The sequence below is a fragment of the Dendroctonus ponderosae genome, unplaced genomic scaffold, assembly GCF_020466585.1.
Source record: "Dendroctonus ponderosae isolate FM_Combo_2020 unplaced genomic scaffold, Dpon_F_20191213v2 Dpon_F_20191213_1, whole genome shotgun sequence".
Classification (NCBI taxonomy): Eukaryota; Metazoa; Arthropoda; class Insecta; order Coleoptera; family Curculionidae; genus Dendroctonus; species Dendroctonus ponderosae.
In genome coordinates, this window is record NW_026017110.1 from 60,280,884 (window position 1) to 60,304,594 (window position 23,711).

The 23,711-nt window shown below is 36.6% G+C and overlaps 3 protein-coding genes across 10 annotated transcripts in view; 2 read left to right on the forward strand and 1 right to left on the reverse strand.

Annotated features, from left to right (window-relative positions):
* The first annotated feature begins 924 nt into the window (after positions 1 to 924).
* On the forward strand, positions 925 to 10,655 carry LOC109541043 (F-BAR domain only protein 2). Of its 4 annotated transcripts, XM_019909720.2 has the most exons (14): positions 926 to 1,458; positions 1,542 to 1,633; positions 2,078 to 2,294; positions 3,833 to 4,286; positions 4,338 to 4,511; positions 5,009 to 5,110; positions 6,422 to 6,530; positions 6,606 to 6,766; positions 6,823 to 7,182; positions 8,886 to 9,210; positions 9,262 to 9,417; positions 9,481 to 9,613; positions 9,669 to 9,871; positions 9,957 to 10,655. In XM_019909720.2, exons 1-14 carry the CDS (start codon positions 1,429 to 1,431, stop codon positions 10,270 to 10,272), a joined length of 2,832 nt encoding a protein of 943 aa, XP_019765279.1. In that variant the 5' UTR covers positions 926 to 1,428; the 3' UTR covers positions 10,273 to 10,655. The 4 variants fall into 4 exon arrangements, with proteins under 4 accessions (XP_019765280.2, XP_019765279.1, XP_048519724.1 ...); XM_048663767.1 differs by lacking the exon at positions 5,009 to 5,110 and having other exon boundaries at positions 927 to 1,458; XM_019909722.2 differs by lacking the exon at positions 5,009 to 5,110 and having other exon boundaries at positions 929 to 1,458; positions 4,338 to 4,415.
* A 261-nt stretch (positions 10,656 to 10,916) lies between these two features.
* On the reverse strand, positions 10,917 to 12,845 carry LOC109541046 (succinate--CoA ligase [GDP-forming] subunit beta, mitochondrial). The gene is made up of 7 exons (XM_019909723.2): positions 12,634 to 12,845; positions 12,460 to 12,583; positions 12,303 to 12,402; positions 12,057 to 12,247; positions 11,767 to 12,000; positions 11,545 to 11,704; positions 10,917 to 11,492 (listed from the first exon to the last, which is right to left on the reverse strand). Exons 1-7 carry the CDS (start codon positions 12,685 to 12,687, stop codon positions 11,111 to 11,113), a joined length of 1,245 nt encoding a protein of 414 aa, XP_019765282.1. The 5' UTR covers positions 12,688 to 12,845; the 3' UTR covers positions 10,917 to 11,110.
* A 3,227-nt stretch (positions 12,846 to 16,072) lies between these two features.
* The window catches only part of LOC109540952 (filamin-A), a 39,888-nt gene continuing 32,249 nt past the window's right edge, over positions 16,073 to 23,711 (forward strand). For 2 of the 5 annotated variants that reach the window (XM_048661363.1, XM_048661364.1), the window contains exon 1: positions 21,903 to 22,410. In XM_048661363.1, coding sequence (XP_048517320.1) covers positions 22,005 to 22,410 — 406 coding nt within the window. In that variant the 5' untranslated portion in view covers positions 21,903 to 22,004. Of the gene's footprint in view, positions 16,252 to 17,729; positions 17,839 to 21,898; positions 22,411 to 23,711 lie in introns of those variants that run through there. The other 3 variants (XM_019909527.2, XM_048661361.1, XM_048661362.1) reach the window with 3 other exon arrangements.

The following is a 23,711-nucleotide window of genomic DNA, read 5'->3' on the forward strand; positions in this document are numbered from 1 at the left end:
TGTTTGTTGACCATGTCGTTGAAAGTTTCAATTCATGCAGAAATATTTTCAAAAGTTTCACATTCCAGCTTGTTTGCATGATTGTCGGCGACAAAACAGCTTTCTCAGCGAAAGATAAACAAAATCCGATGATGCAGCTCATGCGACTTTTTGCGCTAAATCCAATGCTAGTTTTCAAACGAGTCTTAGCTCGATTTTTATGAAAATTGGAGTTTTTTTAGCTTGATATGTTTACCTATGAATGCTTGTTTTGAATCGCAGCATTAAGAGCCACGGAATATGTATAAAACTTGATTTTCATACGGGCTGACTGAATAGCATTTTGCTCAATTTTCATGAAAAATTTTCGTGCAGCTTGATATGGTGTGCAAAACTAGCCTACAGACAAAGTCATAATTTGTGTCAACGAATAAAAATCGATGTGCAAATGTTCTTAAACGTTTGAAATAAATTTAAAAGTAAGCAAAAAATGTAGTATCTACTTTATTTTGTGCGAGACGCACTTCGGTACCAATGCCGCCATCTTCAGGGGCAGATCAAAACTGACCAGTCTCAATCTGCCCCAGCAGATGGCACCATAGGTACTGAAACAGGCCTCAAGCCAAAAATGAAGTTTCCTCAAACTGGTAAAACTCAGTTTTATTTTTGAGTTTTTCCGAAGGTTCCAAGCCTAGATAACAACACAATTAACAACATTATGAGATGCTTCAAACCTAAGTGAAACTGACGCCAAAATTGAGAAGATCCTAGAGAATTTTCAAATCTCCCGCTGTAAAAGAATACATTTATGCTGCAAGCAGAGGGAATCGAGAGTCAAAGGATAGCCGACAAACAGCATTCTATAAACCAATTTTGAAGATCCCAACCTATAACCTCTTTGATCTGTGGCGCTCTGGCATTATGAACATTATTGCAATACAAGCGCGTTTAAAGTATATATCAAATATTTTTACATATTTCCACACATTTATGCATATTTCCCTCTATACTCTATAGGTCTATCGCCTGGAAATAGGGAAAACAGATGTTGAAAGACACCGGAACATAACATAACGGGAGTTTTTCCAATTAGAAAATGAGACAGTGGCCCCTGTCATGTCAGATACGCCCCCTTTTGTATATGAACCAAAAATTGTAAACTTGAAAGATCCAGAGTCCGGTGGGAAGTGCTAGAGTCGGTTCTTTGAGCGATTGTTTGTTGCTCGAGTTTAGTTGTGTATTATTTTATATTGCGTTTGTCTAGCAGTGAATCCCTTATTATGATAAAACGGGTCTGTTAATGCCCAGTGATTAGTTAATGTTGAGTGGCAATATTTATTGTTAACTGCTTGGACTTAACACTTGTTTATATTTTGTTTTTGGTTTGGTGTTATGTGCCTTTTGTATTTAATTAATAACAAATTAAGCTTGGCATGAGAGTTTGTCATAATGACAGTCGACTTTAATGATTATTTTTGGGTAAGTATTTAATATAAGAATCATGTTTTATTTCCCCCTATATCGGGGCTTCTGACTAATTGGATTCTTTTCCGTTCATGTAGGGTGAGAAGAACAATGGCTTCGATGTCTTGTATCATAACATGAAATTTGGCTTAAATGCCAGCAAAGATTTTGCGGAGTTTCTTCGAGAAAGGTAAAATTGAAATGTACCATTCCCTTGAAAATCGCCCCACCAAACTAACCGAGAACAGAATAGTTTCAGTTTACTTTTCAAGTATATTCAAAGTACAATTCTGGTGCTCTTACATATGCAAAAATCCTAATCAAATTGGGGTTTCGTGCTCTTTCAAAATAAATACAAATTGCACCAGGAAACATTTTATGTAAGCAGTGGAATCACAACTTTTTGCTTTGGAGTTCTAACACTGTTTTTATTAAATACTTCGCTTGCATGATTAACCCCCTTTTATCAAAAAATACATGCTGATATTTAACTGTGTTCTTGCAAAAAGTTTGAAACCCAGCACAGAATTGAACTTTAAAGCCTCAAAAGCACGGAACATTTTAGACTTCTTTTAATTCTGTTATTTGACTAGAATCTAGACAATTTTAGGTGAACAATCTTTCTTTGATCTAGATCCAGTATAGAAGAAAATAACTCGAAACTTCTAACAAAGTTAGCTAAACAAGCAGGAAGTTGTTGTTCTCAGGGAACTTTTGCCCCACTATGGCAGGTTGTGAAAGCATCTGCAGAGAAGCTTTCCGCTCTACATGTACAAACAATGCAGAAGTTGACCGATCTAGTTAAAGAAGTTGGAAAATATGCTGAAGAATTACACAAAAAACACAAGTCGGTGAGTGGATTTTTACAGCTATAAAAATGTACACCTGTTTAAACAAATTAGCCAAATAAAGCTGATTGTAATTCCGCGCGTACTCCGGATACAGCATTTTTGTGCATGACTGAACGCCAATTGACGCAAAAACGTTATTATGATTATGATTGGATTACAGAGTTAATCCACCAATGGGCCGTACGCAGAGGCGCTTGGTTTATGTAATATTTGTCTAGATTCTTGTATAACTTCAACTGAAACTGTGAAATTTGAAATTAACAAGCTTAAGCCGACTTGTTAGGTGCGGTTTCGCCAAAAATAGCAAATCGATAACTTTAGGGATGAACCAATTACGTTAAGGCATAGCGTGATTATTGGGATTTCCAAAAGAATACGAGTAAATTAGCAGGATTTCGTTTATTTTTATTTCATTAGAAACCAATTTTGTTGCCAGTGAGATCAATAAGTTTTGTATTTAAAGCCTCTGAACTACTGATATTTACTCGAAATCCAATGGACAAGAAGCGACGTTTTATACCTAAACAGAAAACTTTGATAGCAAGCAAATCGCAACACTCCCACATATAAGTTATTTATAATTTTATCTAGCGCTTGATATGCTTTAAATTCAGTAATTTAACTAATCTAGCAAAGTTTCCATTATTTTATTTGTCGTGTCATTGTCTGGCTTCTCTGCAGGCTAAATGAACCTCAACTAGACCCCTTTGCTCCAAAAGCAATTCAATTATAGCCGTTTAGGGAATTAAAATATTCCAGGCAATAAACGAAGATTTATGTGTTTCCATCAGAAATCAATAGAAGCAGGAAATCCGTAAATAGCGGCATAGAAACTTGTAAATAGTTACTGAACTATTTTTCAGCGTTCACTCCCATATGCGAAGCATACAATTTTTATGTGGTTTTGCTCGATTTATGCTTGAAATGTTGTAGATAGTTTCACTTTGGGCAACGCTCAATTTTACGTAATTATTTGAAAAATAATACGAGGTTGATTTACGTTTAAATTATATTAGAAACAGGCTTGGCAGTAACTGGATTAGTTTCGCAACTTTGAGAACATTTTAAAGACACAACTGATTTAGAAAACGACTTATCAATCCTCCTTTGTAATATTCTCCTTTAAACAAGCAAGAGTAAACTTAACAATCAAATAGATTTGACGTGTTACTAATATGCATTAAGAGTACTTAATAATGCGGTCCACCATCCATGCTGGATCGTCATGTGAAAGGGCAGAAGTCACACATTCGAACGTTGTTAATGCCAATTATTATTAATGTCAATGGCTCGGTAAACACTTCTTTAAAGTGCTGTTTTATTGCAACTGTTTCTCTGCGTATGTAGGTCCGATGTATACAGTTTAAATACATATTTAAACATCTAATTAGGTGCTATGAATCTGTTTCGATAAACACGTCTGACTAAATCCTTGAAAAATTTATTAGGCCTCTAAAGATAATGTTTTGCTCAGCCGAAACGACTGTGGTTTGTGCCAATTAAACGTTTATTAATTGGCATAAATAATTTTATTGCAGGTGAAAGAGGAAGAATCTGGTACCTTGGAAGTAGTGCAGGCCATGCAAACCGTTACATTAAACGTACAAAAGTCTAAGGATGTGTATAATCAAAGATTTTTAGAATTTGAGCGATTGAAAAAGGAGAACGCGTCGGCGAAAGATTTAGAGAAAAGCGAGCAAAAATTTAAGCGGTCACATGAAGATTACAAAGGTTTTGTAGAAAAATATTGCACAGTTAAGGAAGAATTTGAAAAAAGAATGTCCATGAGCGTGAAAAACTTTCAAGAATTGGAAATTAGTCACTTGATTCATATGAAAGAGTTTTTGAATTATTTTGCCGACGTTATTGAATGGGCGCATGGGGAAATGGGGAAGGTACATAAGGAATTTAGACAACAGTGTGTTGATTTGACGATTGACCAACTGCTAGAACAGTTCGTTAAAAATAAATCTACAGGACTTGAAAGGCCAGGTACTTGGACAATTCCAGTAGTTTTAGAAATTTCAATAATCGGTATTTTAGGGATCTTAGATCTAGAAGAACCTGTATTGTCTCCCACTCAAGAAACCGAACCCAGTGCAAAATCATCCAAGAGAGAAGGTAACGGTCCTAGCAATCAGACAGTGCCAACACATGCCAACAAACCTTCCCGCCGAACAACTTCCTTATTAAATCTCTTCATGTCTAATTCGCAGGGTACGTTTAAAGAAGACCCTTTTACTATTGTCTGATGTATTAAGCCTTTGTCATTTATGTTAACTGTTATGTAAAATACACTCTCAAAGTTGTGGTGTGTTGAGGAGCAACTGTTCACGCGAGGGCAGGTTTTTTATGTCTGTATTGTGAGTCTTCAAGAAGGGAAAAAAGTAAATATCATGGTTCAATGTTCTTCAATTACCCTAATCAAGATGGTTGGAAATGTAGTTTAGTTTATTGTCAATACTCTACTCGACTTATTAGCAAATTACATCAGTACCTGCGAATGATTCTCAGATAGAAGAAACCAAGCGGTTTCAACGCATCTTTTCCACGGCTGTAGTTTTAAGCTATTGTGACTCAGTCCTGAAATTAATTCATTATTTATTAAGCAATTAAGGTTTAATACAGACGACATTGAGACACCCTGGCTAATGTCACATCTCTTGAATGGCAACTGGATTTTTAACTTTGGGCTTTGGGCTGTATTTTTTTAGGTTCTCGTGAAAGCCGTCCTGGGCCCTGCAGTGCCCCATCCAGCCCCACCAGTCCCGAAGGAAAGCAACAGCTGACTCGCCATTCTCAACGCGGATCCAAATGTAAATCTTAAACAACTCCCTTACAACAACCCTTTTTGATTCTTTAGTACTGTTTTAGAATTTGGCACTTGTTTTTTTTGCATATTTCTCATAGTCTATAGGTTTCTTTTTCTGATGCCGCCCTGGAAAATTCTTATTGCTCAAAACATTGCAGCAATGTTGATATCAAATGAAACTTTACTTCACATTCGCTCTTTTGGTAATGGACTATTGCAACTAGATAAAGCGTGAGAAGTTGGCTGCGTTTATTAGTTGTGTTCCTAGATTTTCTGAATTGTACATGTTTTAATCAAAAAGGGGAATTATTTGGTAAGATTTTCATGGTGAAAGTGAGATGGGTGTTTGTTGATTTTTAGCGCCTCAAAAATGTATTTCATTTATCATTCATCAGTTTTGACCAGTTTAGTCAGCGTTCCGACATTGAGTAGAAAGGCGAGATATGCAAACAAAACAAATACCATTCTAGGTTTTGGCGACTTCTGTTACATTTCTCTTGATTTTCTTATTATTTCTGTTTTCTGCTCTTTCTTAGTTTCCATTATCTACTGTGACATTTCACTTTAGCATGGATCTTGCACGCAACTTTAGAGTTAGTATTTTTATTCATTTTTCTTAACATAACCAGGTGGAGGTTTAGTGTAAATTAGGAGATTTAACAGTATGTCCTTGCCTGTTCGAGAAATACTAACACTTTCACTTGGAAATGCGTATATAGAAAATGGTAGGTAGATAGGCAAGTATATAAAGTCTTTCAAGTTTGTTGTTTGTTGAAGCTGCGCATATTATAAAAAAATCCAGCATTGCTTTATACTGAAATCCTTGTATTAAACTGAACCACACGGCGATTACAGATCTAAATTTCAATCTATTGAAACCACTACAACGAAACATAACTTTGAGGCTTTCGGAACATTTTATTTTTCTAATAACTTATGAAATGTTAATGCCTCTACACCAGTGTGCGTGTTATTAATAATGCAGGTAATATGAATTATTTACCCATTTACTTCTCATATTGAGCCGATTCCAGCTATCGCACGCATAAATACACTGGAATAATACGAGGATTCTGTCAGGGTTTGTTCAATTTGCAGTCTCAAGCAATACAAATATAATACAGACAAATATGCGCATAAGTAATTCCCTCTATGACTGTGCTTGTCTTTAATCACGTTTTATTTTTCCTTTGGCATTGTGTTGGCAATTGTCTCCCTTAAACCACCCATTAGTTATAAGCTTTGTTACAAGTTGATATGTTTGGAAAAAATCGCCAGTTTATGTAAAACCGTTCTGCTAACGATAATTTTTTAGGGTTCTTGCGTAGTCGACGCGATAAAGGAAAGAAGAAAAAAACGACGAAAAAACAGCAAACAAAGGATAGTGTTGATAATCAAAGCAATAAAGAGGAGAAATCTGACATGTAAGTTTAAGACCAGGGTTCTATTATTCGGGTGCGATATTTTTTATATCTAATGTATTTTTCACTGTAATCAAGGGAAGAAAAAGATGATTCTCAAAAAAGCGACAGCGTAAGTGGCCCGCCAAATCCTTCGGCTACTCAGGAAGTGGATGATGACGGATATGTTATAAGACCAACAGTTACTCAGGCTTGGAACGAAAAAACCAACTTTTACTCGTCTTCCGATTCAGGCTCTGGTGACCTCAACGAAACCACTATTACCAAACTGAGAAATAATGATAGCTGTTTCTAGATGATGAACCAGAAGTGAAACTCCACGTCGAAATTAAGCCTCTTAACAACGGTTCAACTCCCATGTCGGCCTCAGTGGACGAACTGCGAGCTACAGTTGAAAATATTTATCTATGTCCAACTGGAGGGTTTGGCAGGCGCGGATCAAACTTGGATAACGACATGACGATGAAGAGATCGCAATCTGTGTCTCAGCAAATCGGAAAGCCCAGCACAGATTTATTGGGGCTCAGTTTCGTACAAAGCCCTACTGCTTCTAATGCTTCCACTCCGACCAGCTCGCACCCCTATGCGCCTTTACAGAGTCCATCTCAATTGGCTTTGAATTCGCCAACTTTATCTATTGGCTCAAAATATGCAGGTAAACCGTCGTGTATACTTGTTCTGTGCTCAGTTTCCTGCTAGGGATATTAACACGTTATCACCGACGCGTTCAGTTCGGTTTATTTATTGAAGTATGTTGTTCTATTGGGCAAGTAAGAAAGCACGTTCTTTACAAATGTCGGCGCAATTCAGACCCATAGTTTAGCCATGGGTAACACTGTGTTGTGTGGCACTTTTGTGATGATGCCGCCCGGTGCGTCGATGTGTTACAACACGTCGAATCTTACGATGCAATGCCCTGAATAACACCTAATATTTAATCTCATTCATGATGGCAGACTTCGGATTGCAAGTTCGTGAAGCATATGATTCGCGACACTGTCGGCAGTGATTATATTATGTGTTATGTAATTAGCCATATGCGTTCTAAATTTTGTCAAAATCGACGAAGTTCACTCATAGCTAAGAAAATTTTGCGCAGGATTTGAGAAAACTGTTGCGGGACACATTTTGCATTGCGTTTTTCTAAAATAAATTTCTTAGAAAAATTAAAGAACAGAAAAACCTCTCAGTGCGCGCTAAAATTAAGGCAAAACTGAAACTCGACATTTTTGATAAAAAAAAAACATAAAACTGATGATTCAGATGGCATATAAATGGCAACCAGGGGCAAAGTAATGATAAACTTACCGAAAGCGCTGCGTAGTGTCACCTGGAAAGAAAGGGAAATTGTGTTTATCAGCAGGAAATCCATTCAATTCATAAAACTTTCATTTTATTCAAACTCAAAACACGACACAAAGGACTCGACCGATTTCGTTCACTGTCGATAGCAAACTGCATTCATACACCTTTTCGCAAAAACCTACAGAATAAAGATGATTGTATAATCATGTGCTTGTTCGCCCTTTCGGTGATGCATTGCTCTGCTCTTGCTTCACAGTCGATTTCAGTTTGTTTATTGTTGACATTTTTGTAGAAAGTGCCTTTTCGCATGGCAATATTTCCAACTTAACGAAAGTCAACAACAACCAAACGAACAACGCTTCAAACGCCGATCTTTCACTAATTTAATTTTAAATTTATATTTGTCTGAATTTCATTCAGCTGCAGTGACTAATGCCAAAACTAAAATTAATAATCAATCGGAAGCTGACAGAGAATAATTTTCTCTATTAATGTGGCAATTTCCAATTTGTGTGCCAGTTCCGGGTCTCGTAAAGCTTTAATCCGCCCCTGGACTCAGCGTAATTCAAAGTGCCGCGCAGTGAGACGCGATGAGTTATAACTCCGCTTAGCGCACAAAGCGGCAACAACCCAAAAGCCCAACTCAGCACAGTGTTACCCATGCCTATTATCTACTGATAAATTCTTATATGCTTGATTAACACATAAATGGTTGATTTTGATAAATATAAACCTTATTTATCCCGGTTTGGTATCGGTTCTCTTAATCCTCTAACTTCACATGAAAGCTTGCTAAAAACCAGTCGGCCCTTGATTATTGTTGACTCTCGGCTTTAACCCGCCTCAGAAACGCTTACTTCAACTTACAACAGGTGTTGTGAGGTAAGGTAAAGTGAAGAGGCGTGTTATTACTAAGCGCCGTGAGGTGCGTTGAAGCCTCGATAAAAATCAACTCAAACGCGGTTGATCGTCACGTCGTTAATTCTTAAAGCTAGCGGTTGGTAAAGTGTTAATAACTTAGAACGGCGGCGATTAGATGTAGGCATATTTTAGAGTTGGGTGACATTTTCTCTGAAGACAATGAAACTCAAATGCCAAAACAGCCGAGTAGGCAAACTCCAACTCCAACCTCTGGCTATATGTCTATTCCACGGCCTCCATCGCGCCGCTCTGACCCCAATAAGAGTCTCATGCAACAAAACTCGAATATTTCAAGAGCGGATAGTATCAATAGTTTGGAGTTCCGAACGGCGTGTGTGCCCGTTGGGGTATCGAGAGGCCCGTCGCCGTTAACTATTGGCATGGCAGACACAATTCCACTGGCAGTAGCGTTCCACGAGATTGTTCACTCGTATTTCAGAGGCGCTGAAGAGTCCAGGTAGTGGAATTTGTGAGATTTTGAAAATTTGCTGCAGTTGTTCGGTTGTAGGTGCCAAGTGAAAATGTCGGGTGAAATGATGCTTTCGTTTCCGGCCGGTATCGTGACGATACTTGCAAGTAATCCAAATCCCGCTAAACTGATTTTTAGAGTTAAAAACACTCGCCACCTTTCTTCAGTGCTGCCGAATGAAAACTTGGTCTCTCTGTAAGTGAAGCCACTAAATTGATTGGCTTTGTGCTGTTAGTGAACTGCTCACTTCTATTTCAGAGACCCAGGACAATCGTCCACGGATAGTCTTGCTGTGGAGTTCAACATGTCGGCCCTAAGCTCCCTGTTAAGGAAGCAATCTGAGCAGAATCCCAACGCTTCATATTTCAATGTAGATATACTTAAATACCAAGTAAGTTAACTTTGACTCCATTGTGGTTTAAGTGAAAACGAGTTTTCATTTACAGATTAAGGCAAAGCCTGGCGCCAACTCCTGTCCTCTTCAGCTTGTCGCTTACTGGAAGTGCGCTAACCTACATACTGACCTAAAAATTGAATACAAATATAATTTACATGCTATGAGCTCCCCTACGCCATTGCTTAACGTTTCTGTCTCAGTTCCGGTGGACGGTGTTATCAAAACTATGCAGTCCAAACCTCAAGCCCATTGGTAAGTTCATTTGTGTTTCAGACTCAAAAATAAGTTACTTGAGCGCAGGAAAGAGTTATTATTAGTTACATGATTTGTTTTCCAGGGCCGCGGAAAATAACAGATTAGTTTGGAAGTTCACTGAACTCTCACAGCATTCTGAAAACAACGGGGTTGGTTCAATGCTAGCTCGGTATGATGTTGAAAATGGACCTGGAACTCCTTCAACTATTAGTGCGCAGTTTAACTGCGAAGGAACCACTTTATCAGGGATAGACTTCCAATTGGTGGGACTGGGTTATCGACTGTCTCTAGTCAAGCGTCGTTTTGTTTCAGGAAAATATATTTGCGATGGTGACCGCAAATATAATTCTGGTTTAGGGACGCCAAATACTGTTGGATCTGGGGATCCTCAGTGCTAGCATTCCGCGTTAAGCTATGCGTTATTCTACCATAATCCTTTTCATTCTATTTCTATAAGATTTCAGCGTTATAAAACTTATATAGTTTATGAGCTATTTTATAAATAAATAAATCGTAAATGAAAATTTTTTGCTAAAGAGTTAGTGGATTATTTTGTATTAGCATACGGAGGAATAGGACTATTCCTAGTCCCGACCTCCAACGTTTCGACTAGTTTACTACACATGTCTTTTTTGTTTGCAATAGCCACCTCACCGTTTGTTATTTTAAGATTTTTCAACTACTTTGATTGACATATCAGAGCTTATTATAAGTGATATGCTAATTATTTGGCAATAATAATTGATGAATTGAAATCTCCTATTAAACAAATTGTTTCCAATGTGTTTTTTTTGTTTGTGTTTTTGACGCCACTTTTTTCTTACGTTCAACGCGCTGAAACAATATAAAACACTCTGTGATGTACACGCACACAACTAGTTTTTTCCTTCGTGCGTTTTATGCGCTCGTGAGAATTTTCGGCGAGTTTCTCCATTGCCATCCACACAAAACAAAGACTCGGTGAATATTGCCTTTTTAATAGACGATCTTGTGCAAACTGGTCACGTTTTATCACGAGGGAACGTAAAAAATGAAACGCCCCTTTCAACTTTTAAAAATGTTTGTTTTCGTATGAATAAAAAAGATAAAAAGCATTCACACACTCAATTACTTATTGTCTCAATTGAATTGGCAAATCAGAAATAAATTCTGGTTGCCCGGATTTGATTTGCAATTTTTTAACCTAGTTTAAATTGTGTTGAATTATAAAACTCATCACAGTTTTTCTGCTGCAAACTATTGCAGGGATTTAACCGCCTTTTCAGCTCCTTCATCAAGAGTCTGTGCAATTTGTATATCCAAACCAGATTCCTTAATTATCTTCCGCGCTTCGCTGGCATTCGTGCCTTCCAGCCTCACAATAAGGGGAACTTTCAGGGGTTCTGTTTTAATTGCGCCTACAATTCCATTTGCGATTGTTGCACAATTTACGATGCCCCCAAAAACGTTTACTAAAATTGCTTTGACTGAGGGATCTGAGGTGATGATTTTGAATGCTGCCCTAACTTGTTCTTCTTTAACGCTGCCTCCAACGTCCAGAAAATTGGCTGGATCTCCGCCGTAGAGCTTTATGATGTCCATCGTTGCCATCGCCAAGCCCGCCCCGTTAACCAAACACCTGGAAAATATTCCAATAAACCCTGATAACAATTGCGTTTGGCAGCAACTACCCAATATTCCCAGTCATTCCAATATAATTCAGGTTGAATTTAGCTGCTTCCACTTCCCTTGGATCGCTCTCAGTTACATCTTCCATGCCAAAAACGTCTGTTTGTCTGTATTTTGCATTGTCATCAAAGTTAAGTTTGGCATCAACTGCGATTACTTTGCCTGGAATGCCATCGCAGGAATGGTTTTCATAAATATTAAACCACTGTAATTCATGGACTTACCGTCGTCTGTTTCTACAAGAGGATTAATTTCTATTTGTACGGCATCAACTGTGACGAACAAGTTCCAAAGCTTTTTGATTTCACTTGCTGCTTTGGCCTTTAAGTCGCCTTTGAATTCGAGAAATTCCGCTAGTTCGTTTGCCATCTTATCCGTAATTCCTTCGAAGATATCAATGGGGATGTTTTTAAGAAGTTCTGGGGTTTTTTCGGCTACGCTTTCAATGTCTACGCCTCCTAAAAATGGAAAGCTTAAAGCACTGAGGGTGTTTTCATAGTCTGCTGGATTTTACCAGCGGGAGAGGCAATGATAACAGGTCCATTCCTTTGCCTATCCATCAGTATGCACAGATATGTTTCTCTTTTTATATTTACACTTTCAGCGATCATAATTTTCTTAACAGGGATTCCTTCCTTGGGTGTTTGTTTGGTGATAAGGTTGTGGCCCAGCATTTGTTTCACAATTGATGTTATTTCATTTCGTCTAAAAATACATGGTCCTAAGATAATGGGGTTAACAACTGATGAAATTCGCATACTTTTCGGTAATGTGCACCCCGCCTTTAAAGCCGTTGTCGAAATGACCCTTTCCTCTGCCCCCAGCTAGGATTTGTGCCTTTATTACATATTCCTTGGCATCTGGAAATGATTATGAATGTTTTATTTTCGGCGACTAATGTGAATGAATGCACTCACTAAACTTGTCCAATCCTTGCTCCCCATTTTCATCAATCATGCAAAAATCTTGAATAGCCACATTACTCTTCCTTAGAAGATTTTTGCTTTGATATTCCAGCAGATTTAAGTACCGTACTGGCACCTGAAAGAGCCACACGTTTAGAGTTTAGCAAATTTGCTTCAAACACTTACTTTGTATAGATCCTGTTTCGAAGAACATTTAACTAAGCAATTCCATAAAGACATCTTAATGCATTCAATGTATAGGTGTTTATTAAATCGAGCAGTTCAATATCAGTGTTAAAGTCCAAGTTTAGCGATATTGCTTGTAGAGATTAAATAAATATAAACGCAAAATGTCAGGTTAGGTTAATTGGTAGTAGGGATGGGATGCTATAACATCGATGGTATCCATCGATGTTAGGGAAAAATCGAAGTCAGAACATCACTTGTGATAGTTTGCCGTTGTTCTGATAGTTTGCCGTTGGATACAAAATTCAAATTGATTAACTTAAACTTAAATAATTTTATTTTACTACTACTATGACATTTTAAAACAATGCATTGGTAAATAATCGACTCAATTTATTCAACTTATAATTCCTACATTTTTCGGTCAACTGCCTGCAAAGAGGCTTTTTTCGGATGCAGCTGGAAATGGGCATTTATGGCGCGGTATCGTTTGTATCGGCACTATCAAAGAGTTCGCAGAAAATGTCTATCTAGTTTCAACATCACATGTCCGATGTTTTTATTTCAGGATCTAACATCGATGTTTAATCGATGTCCTAAATTTCCAACATCGATGGTAAAAATATCGAGCATTGAACGAATTACATCGATGTTTTTCTCCCATCGCTACTTGGTAGAGATGTTTAGGCATGTCATTTTAGATATCCCGCAATGAAGAATAAACGGATAAAAATGGGTTTATTGGATTGATTAAAAAATCGCTTGCTCAACTATGCTAACACAGACAAACTCAAAATAAACCGAAAGGACAATACGTAAAAATACGTCACTATACTGCATTGTGTTGAATTCCTATCGACGCGCCAGATAATCTCAATCAATTTTAAACGTTTTACACGATTTAGCAGCAAATAGCACCGGACAATCTCATTTTGGTGCATAAATAAGGGGTTTTGAAAAGCGAATTTTAAAGGTTTGTAATGTTTTTTGATTTTTATTTTAATTATTTATGGACGATCCGGGAATCTTTTTTCGCTGAAAGTAATTTGAAGTGGTCTTTAAGATAAAAAAAGAAAAAACTTAAAATTCGGACCTATATAGTGATTCTTGGACTTGGTCTGAACCTAATTGAAGTTTTCCTTTACATATCAAGCTTAAAAACTTTTAAGCTTGATATGTTGAAGTTTTTAATAGTTAGTCGAATGAAAGTTAAGAAAACGCTCATCTTACAAATGATGCGTTTACTAACAACTTTTTTTAGTGGTGTTTCTTACGGAAATATTTCGATGAATTTTCCTTTTGAGTGACATTCTTCTAGCAAGTGATCACAATTTTTTTTATTGACTTATTATTGACACAAACACTTTATAAATGTACATTTCTGACCTTTTTACGTCGAAAGGAATCGATTAAGCTAAGAAAACCAGCAAGTAAAATTTTGATTTTTGGCGGAAACTTTTCCAAAGGTGGGGGTCGATTTTTTGAAAAAATTAAAATTTTCTAAACATGTTTTCTTGTCTCACAAGAATCTGTGATTGGTTTCGAAGCTGCTGGGTCAGCCATAAATTATGACCAAATAACTCTTGTTCCTTTATGTATACAAAACCTTTAAATTCGTTTTTTGGCCTTCGCCGACTGATTTTTCATGCAATTAAGCAGTGTAATTTTGCAAATTTTGATTTTTGGTCGATATTTTTCTAAGGGTAGGGGTCGATTTTTTAAGCAGATGAAAATTTTCTCAAACTGTCTTAAATTTTACATCGTTTTCAGCTCACGGAAGCGAGGAATGCATCGAACTTATTGAAAAACGTGGTAGAAGTTTAAGATCTGAAATAATAGACATTTTTGGCAAATTTTAAGCGTTTTTAGAACGTTCACGATCTTCATCCGATGATTTCTTCCTTATTATTGACCCAAACACTTTATAAATGCATATTTGTTTCCTTCTTACGTCGAAAGGAGTCGATTGCGCTCAAAAAACACACATGTGAAATTTTTCCAAAGGTGGGGGTCGATTTTTTGAAAAAAACATTTTTTTTTAAATGTCTTAAATTTGAAATCATTTTCACGGCCGCGAGAAATGCATCGAACTCATTGAAAAACATGGTAGAAGTTTCAGACCCGAAAATAGACATTTTCGGCACATTTTAAGCGTTTTTGAGCGTTCACGATCTTTATTCGACGATTTCTTCCTCACTATTGACCCAAACACGTTATAAATGCATATTTGCGACCTTCTTTCATCGAAAGGAATCGATTGAGCTCAAAATTTGAATGTGTGAATATATTCAGAGCCCATTTCGCTCCAAACTGTTGCAAATACAAATTTTCAGTGAACGATGAATGTGTAGAGAATACACTTTGCAAACAATTTGTTGTTGTATTTTGAAAATGAGTTAATCGCGGTAAAATTCAAAGTATTTTGTTCGGGAAATCGTCTTTTGGAATTTTGGGAAATTTGAAATAATAGAATAATGAAATGGTTAGAAGAACGAATAGAGAAATGAGTCCTGCAGATCCGTAAAACCCAATTGGAGCTGAAATGTGTGCATTATATGGAGTGATTGTTATGGATATTTTTAATGGTATTGGCTCGAGGGCAAAATGTATGAATTCGTTATTTCGTGGAACTTTCGCTACCAAAATAGCGCATTTTGAAAAATCTTTGAAATCCTTTAAAATATGGCTCGGATATAACAATTACTTATTTTTTACATACTCTGATGGAGAATGTTTTTTTATGAGACAAAGTTTTATTAAAATGCGCGCCTAATAACACAAAATCGATCAGACCCTTATACATATTTTAAGAGATTTAGTGGAAATGTTTTTCTCTTTCATTGGCAAATACCGAAAAGTTCATGAATATTTCGTTGATCTGACATGTATAATTAAAGAATCTTTTATATTTTTCGGTTTCGCAAGTCAGTATTTTAGTCCGACACTGGTGGCTTACATTAGCCATTTAAAACTTAGTAATGTGACCTAAAAAGAAATCTCATTTTGTTCCAAATATGGTACTGTGCTCGAGAGTCGTCTATACCACCATTCTTGAAGGCAATAAAAAACATATGTTAAATTATTGCGGTTTTTCGTTTTTAAGCTGAAATTACGACACCATTTAACGTTTTCACATGTTGATTTCAATGTGCCTAATACAAAAACCAATAGTTAATCGCGCCAATTAATTCCGCTGTTATTTCAATTACTGCAAGGAATTTCAAATATACAACGTTTTTTTTGTTTTGCTTATTAAATAAAGCGGTAAGTCAAATCGTCAATAAGTTAGTAAGTACTGAAAATACATTTGCATTTGTTATGACAATGTTTAGTTGTTTTTAATTGCCTTTGATGAAATAAAACACAGACAGGAGTCATTATGGTCTGATAGTAGTTCTTCAGGTCAACTCGATAAACCTTCTTGCAAGAAGTGATAAGTAATGTTGAAGATATTTTACTTGGTACAAATGTGATGCCAAGAGTAACATTGTCAGCAAGAGAGGTTTCAATCACCGTAATAGGTGGCTGGTGCAGCATTGTTTCGCTTTAAGTGGTTTTGTTATCGAAAGCTCTCATTGATTACCCGGTATCAGAAGAATTTCAATAATTTTCCGAAAGGTATGAGCTAATTTAATATTAACTTTTCAATCCAACGATCCAATTCTAATTTACATTCGTTGATTCACCTTTTGTATCGCTGCCAATAACCGTTTCGGATATTTTTCAAAATTCGCTTCAGCTTCCTGATGCATGCAAGCATATAGAGAATTTGCTAGTTAGGGCAGGTCATTTTCCAAACAGCTCAGCATTCGGCTCTAGGAATTTCTGGGTTTTATCAATTTCGTTCTCTATTTTTCTACATTAGTCACATTTATCGTCCACTAATGTTTCATGCGATTAAATTGCCTGTAGGTATATATAGTATGACTAATTTTCAGTCACTGTAACTTTTGATAACTCACGATGATGCATAAAATGAATAACCAAATATAATTGCTAAATGTCACGCTATTTACTAGAAAATAAAAAAAAACAATCGCAAACGTGATTTTTGGATGTTTAACTTCTAGTAGTTTCAGTAACCAATTTCAAACAAATTCGTTCATTCTGGCTGATTGTTTTTTTGAGGTTTGTTCAGCAGTTCCTGCAAATAAAAATTAGTGAAGGAAAATCGAGAATTTTCGCAGAATCAGAACTAACAAATTGCGAGTTGCTTTAATCTCAGGCACCCCTAGGAGCGGTTTCGAGTCCAGTCGCTCTCATCAGCCAGGTTTAGCCTGAAATTAACACTCTTATAACCTGTAGGCGAAATAAATTGTAGGTTTCGGGAGTGTTATTTTCAGGCTAAACCTGGCTAATGAGAGCGAATGAACTAGAAACCGCTCCAAGGGGTGCCTGAGATTAAAGCAACTCGCAATTTGTTAGCTCTGATTCTGCGAAAATTTTCAATTTAGATTAAGCCTACAGATTTATTAAATCCTTTTGTTGAAACTGGGTGAAAATCTAGGAAATAAAAAACATGTTTAGTTACATTTTTGCAAGCAATTAACCACTTTAGTCCGAAGAAGACAAAGACTTGATGGTGATTAAACCACTAAACTTCTATTAGTCTCAGTAACAACTTATTTGATCCACTCTTCCAGCACTTTATTGATCTTTTGCAAACATTTGCTGATGGTTTTTGATTGGGATCAAGCAGAATTTTCTGCCAACATAAAAATTTGTATTCAGTTTTCAGGCGCAAATCGGTTGATATTTCAGGCGCAAATCGGTTGATGCGATGTTGGATTGTATGAATTTGGTGAAAATCGGGAAAATGTTAAGTTGGCCCCCTTAAAAAAATTGTGTTGCCGCTTATGCTAAGCTAGAAACGTCAAGCGATATAAATTTAGACCGCCTTCCAATATTTTTGGTGAGTGATGTGAGAGGCTGGTAGCACATAGAAGATAGAAGATGGTAGCTCTAACAGCTATTCAAAGTGTAAAATTGACGACTTAAAAGGTGATCCATGTATTAAAAAGTGGGGCTTCATGTAAAGAGACAATCTATAAACAACTAACTCATGGACGGTGTGCTATTCTTAGTTTTATAAATATCTTTTAGTTAGCGTTGCGCGCTCGCACCATAAACGAAACTTGTGAAAGTGCAATGATACTAAGGACTGTTTTTTAAGTTTCAATTTTTTTATGAATTTTCAGTTTTCAGGTAAGTGTTCATGATGGAAACCCATTTCTTACCTGTGTGCTCTCATTTAAAAAAAAACCAGATCAGCGCGTTTGCGTGTTTAGTCGAAATCTACAATCCAGTGGAGCTGATTTCTAAAAATATTTCTTTACTTTTTGAATGCTACGTTACCCTTACATTGTGTAAATTTTTTCACCAATTGTATATTAATAGCAGCAAAACCTTAACATGTCTAATTGTAAAGAGTTCTTGACATTTAGGTCTATTTTTGTCCAGTACTGTCTACAAAAGTTGACTATCTAATTTAAGACGTCGCTTTGCTGTTTTTTTTTCACTTAAAATGGCACAGTTGTTTTTTCGGAATATCATGCAGGAAAGCCATATCAAGTCTTGAGAAATTCGCGAAAATCAAAACCACATGTGAGTAATTGCTAAAGTGCCCGCCTGCATGAAGAGCTTGCGGTTCATTCAGTTATCAACTGCATTTTTGCTCACAATATTCATCCCACATAATTATATTTTTGAACCCACGTATAATTAAACTTTTGAGAATGAATGAATGCTTAATCGGAAAATGCTCCGCATCTATTTTCAATTCAACTAGCAATTCATTGTTTAGGCGAGTCTCGAATTTTTCACAATTATTTTTTAACGTTATTTTCACCTTATATATAGTGTGCAAATTGAAATGCAGCTAGCAGCGCTTTGGCGGCTCGTAAATTTTCAAATTCCAACAAACACACCATAGAATATATTTTGATATGGGTTATATCGGAAAATTCTTCGAATAATTAGCAATACCGTGGTGGTTAAAATGTTGCAGCTATCGAAATCCATTCTTGGTATCTAGTTTAACGTTTTAAATATACTGAACTTGCCATCTGTGTCACATTCCATGGTTTTTACCATATTTAGAGAAAAAGGGTGTGTAGCAACCAAAAGCTTAAATTGCAACACTTATTCGACTGCCTAACGACTTATCTTATGATTCATAAATATTATCATTGGAAACGGGTTGCGAATGAATTTCTGTAATTTATTATATACATATTTTTTTTAATAAGTTAAGACACTTTTTGAAGTTTAAAAATAATTTTCTCCTCTGTCGCGGTTTTTATAAATGTCCAATTTGTGTTCTCATCGTGCTTATATTATGCAGAGGGCAAAATTTTCCAACAATTTTAATTGAAAATGTTTGCCAAGTTACGAAAATGGTTTTTGGAATTTTTGGTCATCGATTTGCACAGAAAACAGCGTTTTTTTATGGAAGTCCAGTCCTAACGAGCCGAGCGCGAGCCGAGCCTGAGCAGCGTCAAAACACCGACCGACGATCGCTTTGCTGTCGGTGTTTTCACGAAATATCGAACAAATTTTGCCGCGGCTCAGGCTCGGCTTGTTAGGTTTGGACGCGGCATAAGAAGAGCAGGAATTTTGCATAATCTGAATTGAAAATGTTTGGGATGTTACAAGAATAGTGGACTTTTCAGAAGATTTGCGAAAAAAAAATGTTTTCGGGGGCCACCTTTTCGAAAATTTTTAGGGAGTTTCACGGCCGAAATGTTCGTCTAAAAACAGCCGGACTTTCGAATAATCTGATTTGAAAATGTCTGCTATGTTATGAGAATGGTGGACTATTCAAACAACGATTTGTGAAAAAAACACTGTTTCTTGGGACAACGTTTTGGCAATTTTCAGCAAACTTTGGTCTCAAAAATACTGTCAGAACGTCGCAATGTGGTGGATTGATCAGGTAACGATTTGCGAAAAAAAAATTGTTTGCTGGGGCCAACTTTTCTAAAAATTTTTAGGCAGATTYACGGCCGAAATTTTCGTCTAAAAASKGCAGGAACTTCGAATAATCGGATTTGAWAATGTCTGCGATGTTATGAGAATGGTGGACGTKTCAGACAACGATGTGTGAAAAAAACACTGTTTTTCTTGGCTCAAYGTTTTGGCAATTTTTAGCAACCCTCAGGCCTCAAAAATCCATGAAAACGTCGATCCGAGGAGCAGGAATTTTTAACAATCTGAATTGAAAATGTCTGCAATGTTACGAGAATGGTGGACTGTTCAGGCAACGATTTGCAAAAAATAATTGTTTTCTGGGGCCAACTTTTCGAAAAATTTTTAGGCACTTTCAGGGTCGAAATGTTCGTTTAAAAAGAGCCGGACTTTCGAATAATCTGATTTGAAAATGCTTGCAATGTTATGAGAATGGTGGACTTTTCAGACAACGATTTGTGAAAAAAAGACTGTTTTTCTTGGGCCATCGTTTTGGAAATTTTTAGCAACCTTCAGGCCTCAAAAATCCAGCCAAAACGTCGATCTGAGAAGACCAGGAATTTTTAACAATGTGAATTGAAAATGTCTGCAATGTTACGAGAATGGTGGACTGTTCAGTCAACGATTTGCGAAAAAAAGTTGTTTTCTGGGGCCAACTTTTCGAAAATTTGTTAGGCACTTTTGCGGCCTAAATATTCGTATAAAAAGGGCAGGAATTTCAAATAATCTGATTTGAAAATGTCTGCGATGTTGTGAGAGTGGTGGACTTTTCAGACAACGATTTGTGAAAAAAGACTGCTTTTCTTGGGCCATCGTTTTGGCAATTTTTGGCAACCTTCAGGCCTCAAAAATCCCTGCAAAACGTCGATCCGAGGAGCAGGAATTTTTAACAATCTGAATTAAAAATGTCTGCAATGTTACGAGAATGGTGGACTGTCCAGTCAATGATTTGCGAAAAAAAATTGTTTTCTGGGGTCAACTTTACGAAAATTTTTTAGGCACTTTTGCGGCCTAAATATTCGTCTAAAAAGGTCAGGAATTTCGAATGATCTGATTTGAAAATGGTGGACTTTTCAGACAACGATTTGTGAAAAAAAGACTGTTTTTCTTGGGCCAACGTTTTGAAAATTTTGAGCAAACTTTAGGCTTCAAAAATCCAGCCAAAACGTCGATCCGAGAAGACCAGGAATTTTTAACAATCTGTATTGAAAATGTCTGCAATGCTACGAGAATGGTGAACTGTTCAGTCAACGATTTGCGAAAAAAACTTTTATTTCTGGGGCCAACGTTTTGAAGATTTTTAACTTGAGTAAACAGATTTAGCAGTGTGATCAGAAATCTCATGATTTATCAAACATAAATATAACACAAACTAAATATAATTTGCTTCATACTTTTACACGGCCTAATACAATATTCGGGATCTTTTTAACAATTTTTAACAAAAAACAAGTTAGAACTACTGTTGTTTTTTGGATAAAATTGCTATAAGTTGGACATGGGGCTTTTGCGCGAAAAAAAATCATAACATTCATGTTTTTGCATACAAATCGTGTAATAATGACTTCATAGTCAAAACGGGGCTAAATGGACGTAGGAAACACATACGTACACAGTAGAGCTTTAAAAAAAGTTGATAAAATAAATTTTTGGAAGCATCTAATTGGGTTTGAAAAAAATACCAAAAATCCCAACTCCTAAAGAGCTGTTATGAGTAATTGAAGAATCGAAATATCGGTAGAACTATTTTATATTAGCTTTGTGCAATTTGGAGTGCCTCTTAAGGCCTTAGATCGAAGAACAAAATAAGGAAAGATAATAAACAATTGTGTGTCTTTTTGCATGCAAATGTATTGAAAGTTTAGTGCTTCAGAGTCCAAACAAGTCGCTGCTAAATTATGTAGACCTATGAATTAAATATTTAAAAGTAAAATTTATATATTAACATAGCCTTATTGTCTCTGCGAGGCTGGAATGTTAATGCATTAAAAGAGTTGCTTTCTGAGACAAATAGCTTTTCATTAAAACATTGGCACATGCCACGACGAGACGCTCCTTCCATGAACCGCCATATACGCCTCAATATTCAGAGAAAGAGTGATAAAAAATGATAAATAACTCAGAAAGGTATGTGCCAAAGAACGCAGTGGTGACCTTTTTTGTTCAAGTTCGGATCGGTCATATCTGCCGAGGGAGGGGTGCTGGGTGACCAATGCCTTATCAAAAATGTGTCATAATTCGAAAAGGCGGGTGGAGACGGGAGTTTAAATTGAAAGAAATGGCTTAAATTAGGGATTAGTACTGAAAAATCCGTTTTCCTTCAGGACTGGTACTGGTGGGTGACAAAAGGCACAAGAAGGCACTAGCATAGTGCGGACCCAGAAGCATCATAGTGGCCTCTTGAGATGAGCCAATTTCCCTACAAAGACGGCGACACCGGTTTTAGACCGGTTGAACCAGCAACATGTATTCTACAGAAACAGTACGATGTCGATGCCGAGTCAGACGCGGAGGACGAGATGGTGACAACGGAACGCGAGCTCGCAGAAGATGCCCAGTGGAAAAAAATTCAGCAAAATACGTTTACGCGATGGGCCAACGAACACCTCAAAACGGTTTCAAAACACATAGGGAATTTAGAGACGGATCTTAGTGACGGGCTTCGCCTCATCTCCCTCATCGAGGTACTGGCAAATAAACGGCTGCCGAAGCACACCAAGAAACCGTCTTTTCGATCTCAGAAGTTGGAAAATGTGTCAGTGGCCCTCAAGTTCTTGCAAGACGACGAAGGAATCAGGATTGTTAATATCGGTAAGTCCCAACTGCCGCATTAGTATTTCACTTCACATTTTAGTTGGTATGTCTTGTGCGCATTTTTTCGCATTATTTACTGGATATATATTTCTGCAAAAACCGCAGCAATCATGACCTTCAGTTAGTTATTGGGCACTGCCTAATTTTACTTTGTTTGGTGCTAAAAGATGGCTATTTACATAACTTGTTTTAACTAATACTGACATTAAAAACAACCGTTTGCCGGATTTTTTGAACAATTATTAAACAGCGAGGAACTTAACTTATTACACTGGCCGAAACTATTATGTGTCACAAAACCCCTTGTACATCAGAAGCGCGTTAAATGGACAATTTTGCAAAAATTGATTGTTAAATGAAGAGCAAACTATAAGTCTTCAGCGAAAAAAATTTTGGACCCTGAAAACGCCTTTTCTTTGGGCAAGGCTTTAGAGTATTACGCTAAAAGCTCAAAAATGTATTTTCACCAAAATTATCTAAAATGCATATGGTATTCCGTAACAGATGCAGAAGTAGAATCCAATCGGTAGCTAAAGATGTTTGCAGTGGTTTTTCTAGACCGAACGGTCACGGTAATTAATAGCCTAGAATCCGACCAACTGTTCTTGCGAAAAAAATCGAAAAATTCGTCTGTCTGGTTCATTAGAAGCAGTTTATTCCATATTAGAGGCACTTTATGGTGTTAGTTTTCTTTAACGACGGCCAGTTAACGTCTCTATACAGGGTGCTCAAACCCTCCAGATTTTCTGCAATTAATTCAAAATTATTTTCAAATTAAATCTCTTATCTGTTTGCAGCGCTGACTCACAGCACTTAAAACATGAGTGTGCATAAATTGATGGAATGAAGTAAAGAGCCACATATAATAGAAATGACGTGATTAGAAATTATGTTTATTATTATCGTGCTCAACCCAGTGAGAAAGTCCAAACTAATATATCTGGAGAGCTGCTCAGAACAATGAAGTTTCTCTGGCTTTTTCATTAGTTTCATTTTATTTCTGTTTCATAGTTTTAAGATCAAATTGTCATAAAAAGTTCTGCAGGATCTAGGATTTGGCTCAAAAGTAAAGTCGCCTTTTTTGACAATACATACTTTCACTTCAATGTACAGTTTTCGAACAGCAGATTTTACAAATCTTTTCAAAAATTAATTATTTCCTGTAAAAAAATAAATTTGTAAGTTGTACGTCGTTGGTGTAAAAACACGATAAACTTTCAGTTCGGATGCAAGTAAAGTACAGGTCTAAAAATGTGTTTTTAGCACGGGTTTCAAGCCTATTAGCTCTCATCAGCCAG

What these genes read in the sequence shown, in the direction of transcription:
- LOC109541043 (XM_019909720.2), top strand. Translation starts at nt 1,429, where the DNA reads ATGACAGTCGACTTTAATGATTATTTTTGG. An exon ending in TACACAAAAAACACAAGTCG is followed by an intron (nt 2,295 to 3,832) that starts GTGAGTGGATTT and finishes ATTTTATTGCAG; the next exon opens with GTGAAAGAGGAAGAATCTGG. An exon ending in TTCTCAACGCGGATCCAAAT is followed by an intron (nt 5,111 to 6,421) that starts GTAAATCTTAAA and finishes ATAATTTTTTAG; the next exon opens with GGTTCTTGCGTAGTCGACGC.
- LOC109541046 (XM_019909723.2), bottom strand. Translation starts at nt 12,687, where the DNA reads ATGTCTTTATGGAATTGCTTAGTTAAATGTTCTTCGAAACAGGATCTA. An exon ending in GGGGTGCACATTACCGAAAA is followed by an intron (nt 12,248 to 12,302) that starts GTATGCGAATTT and finishes ATGTATTTTTAG; the next exon opens with ACGAAATGAAATAACATCAA. An exon ending in TATCATTGCCTCTCCCGCTG is followed by an intron (nt 12,001 to 12,056) that starts GTAAAATCCAGC and finishes TTCCATTTTTAG; the next exon opens with GAGGCGTAGACATTGAAAGC.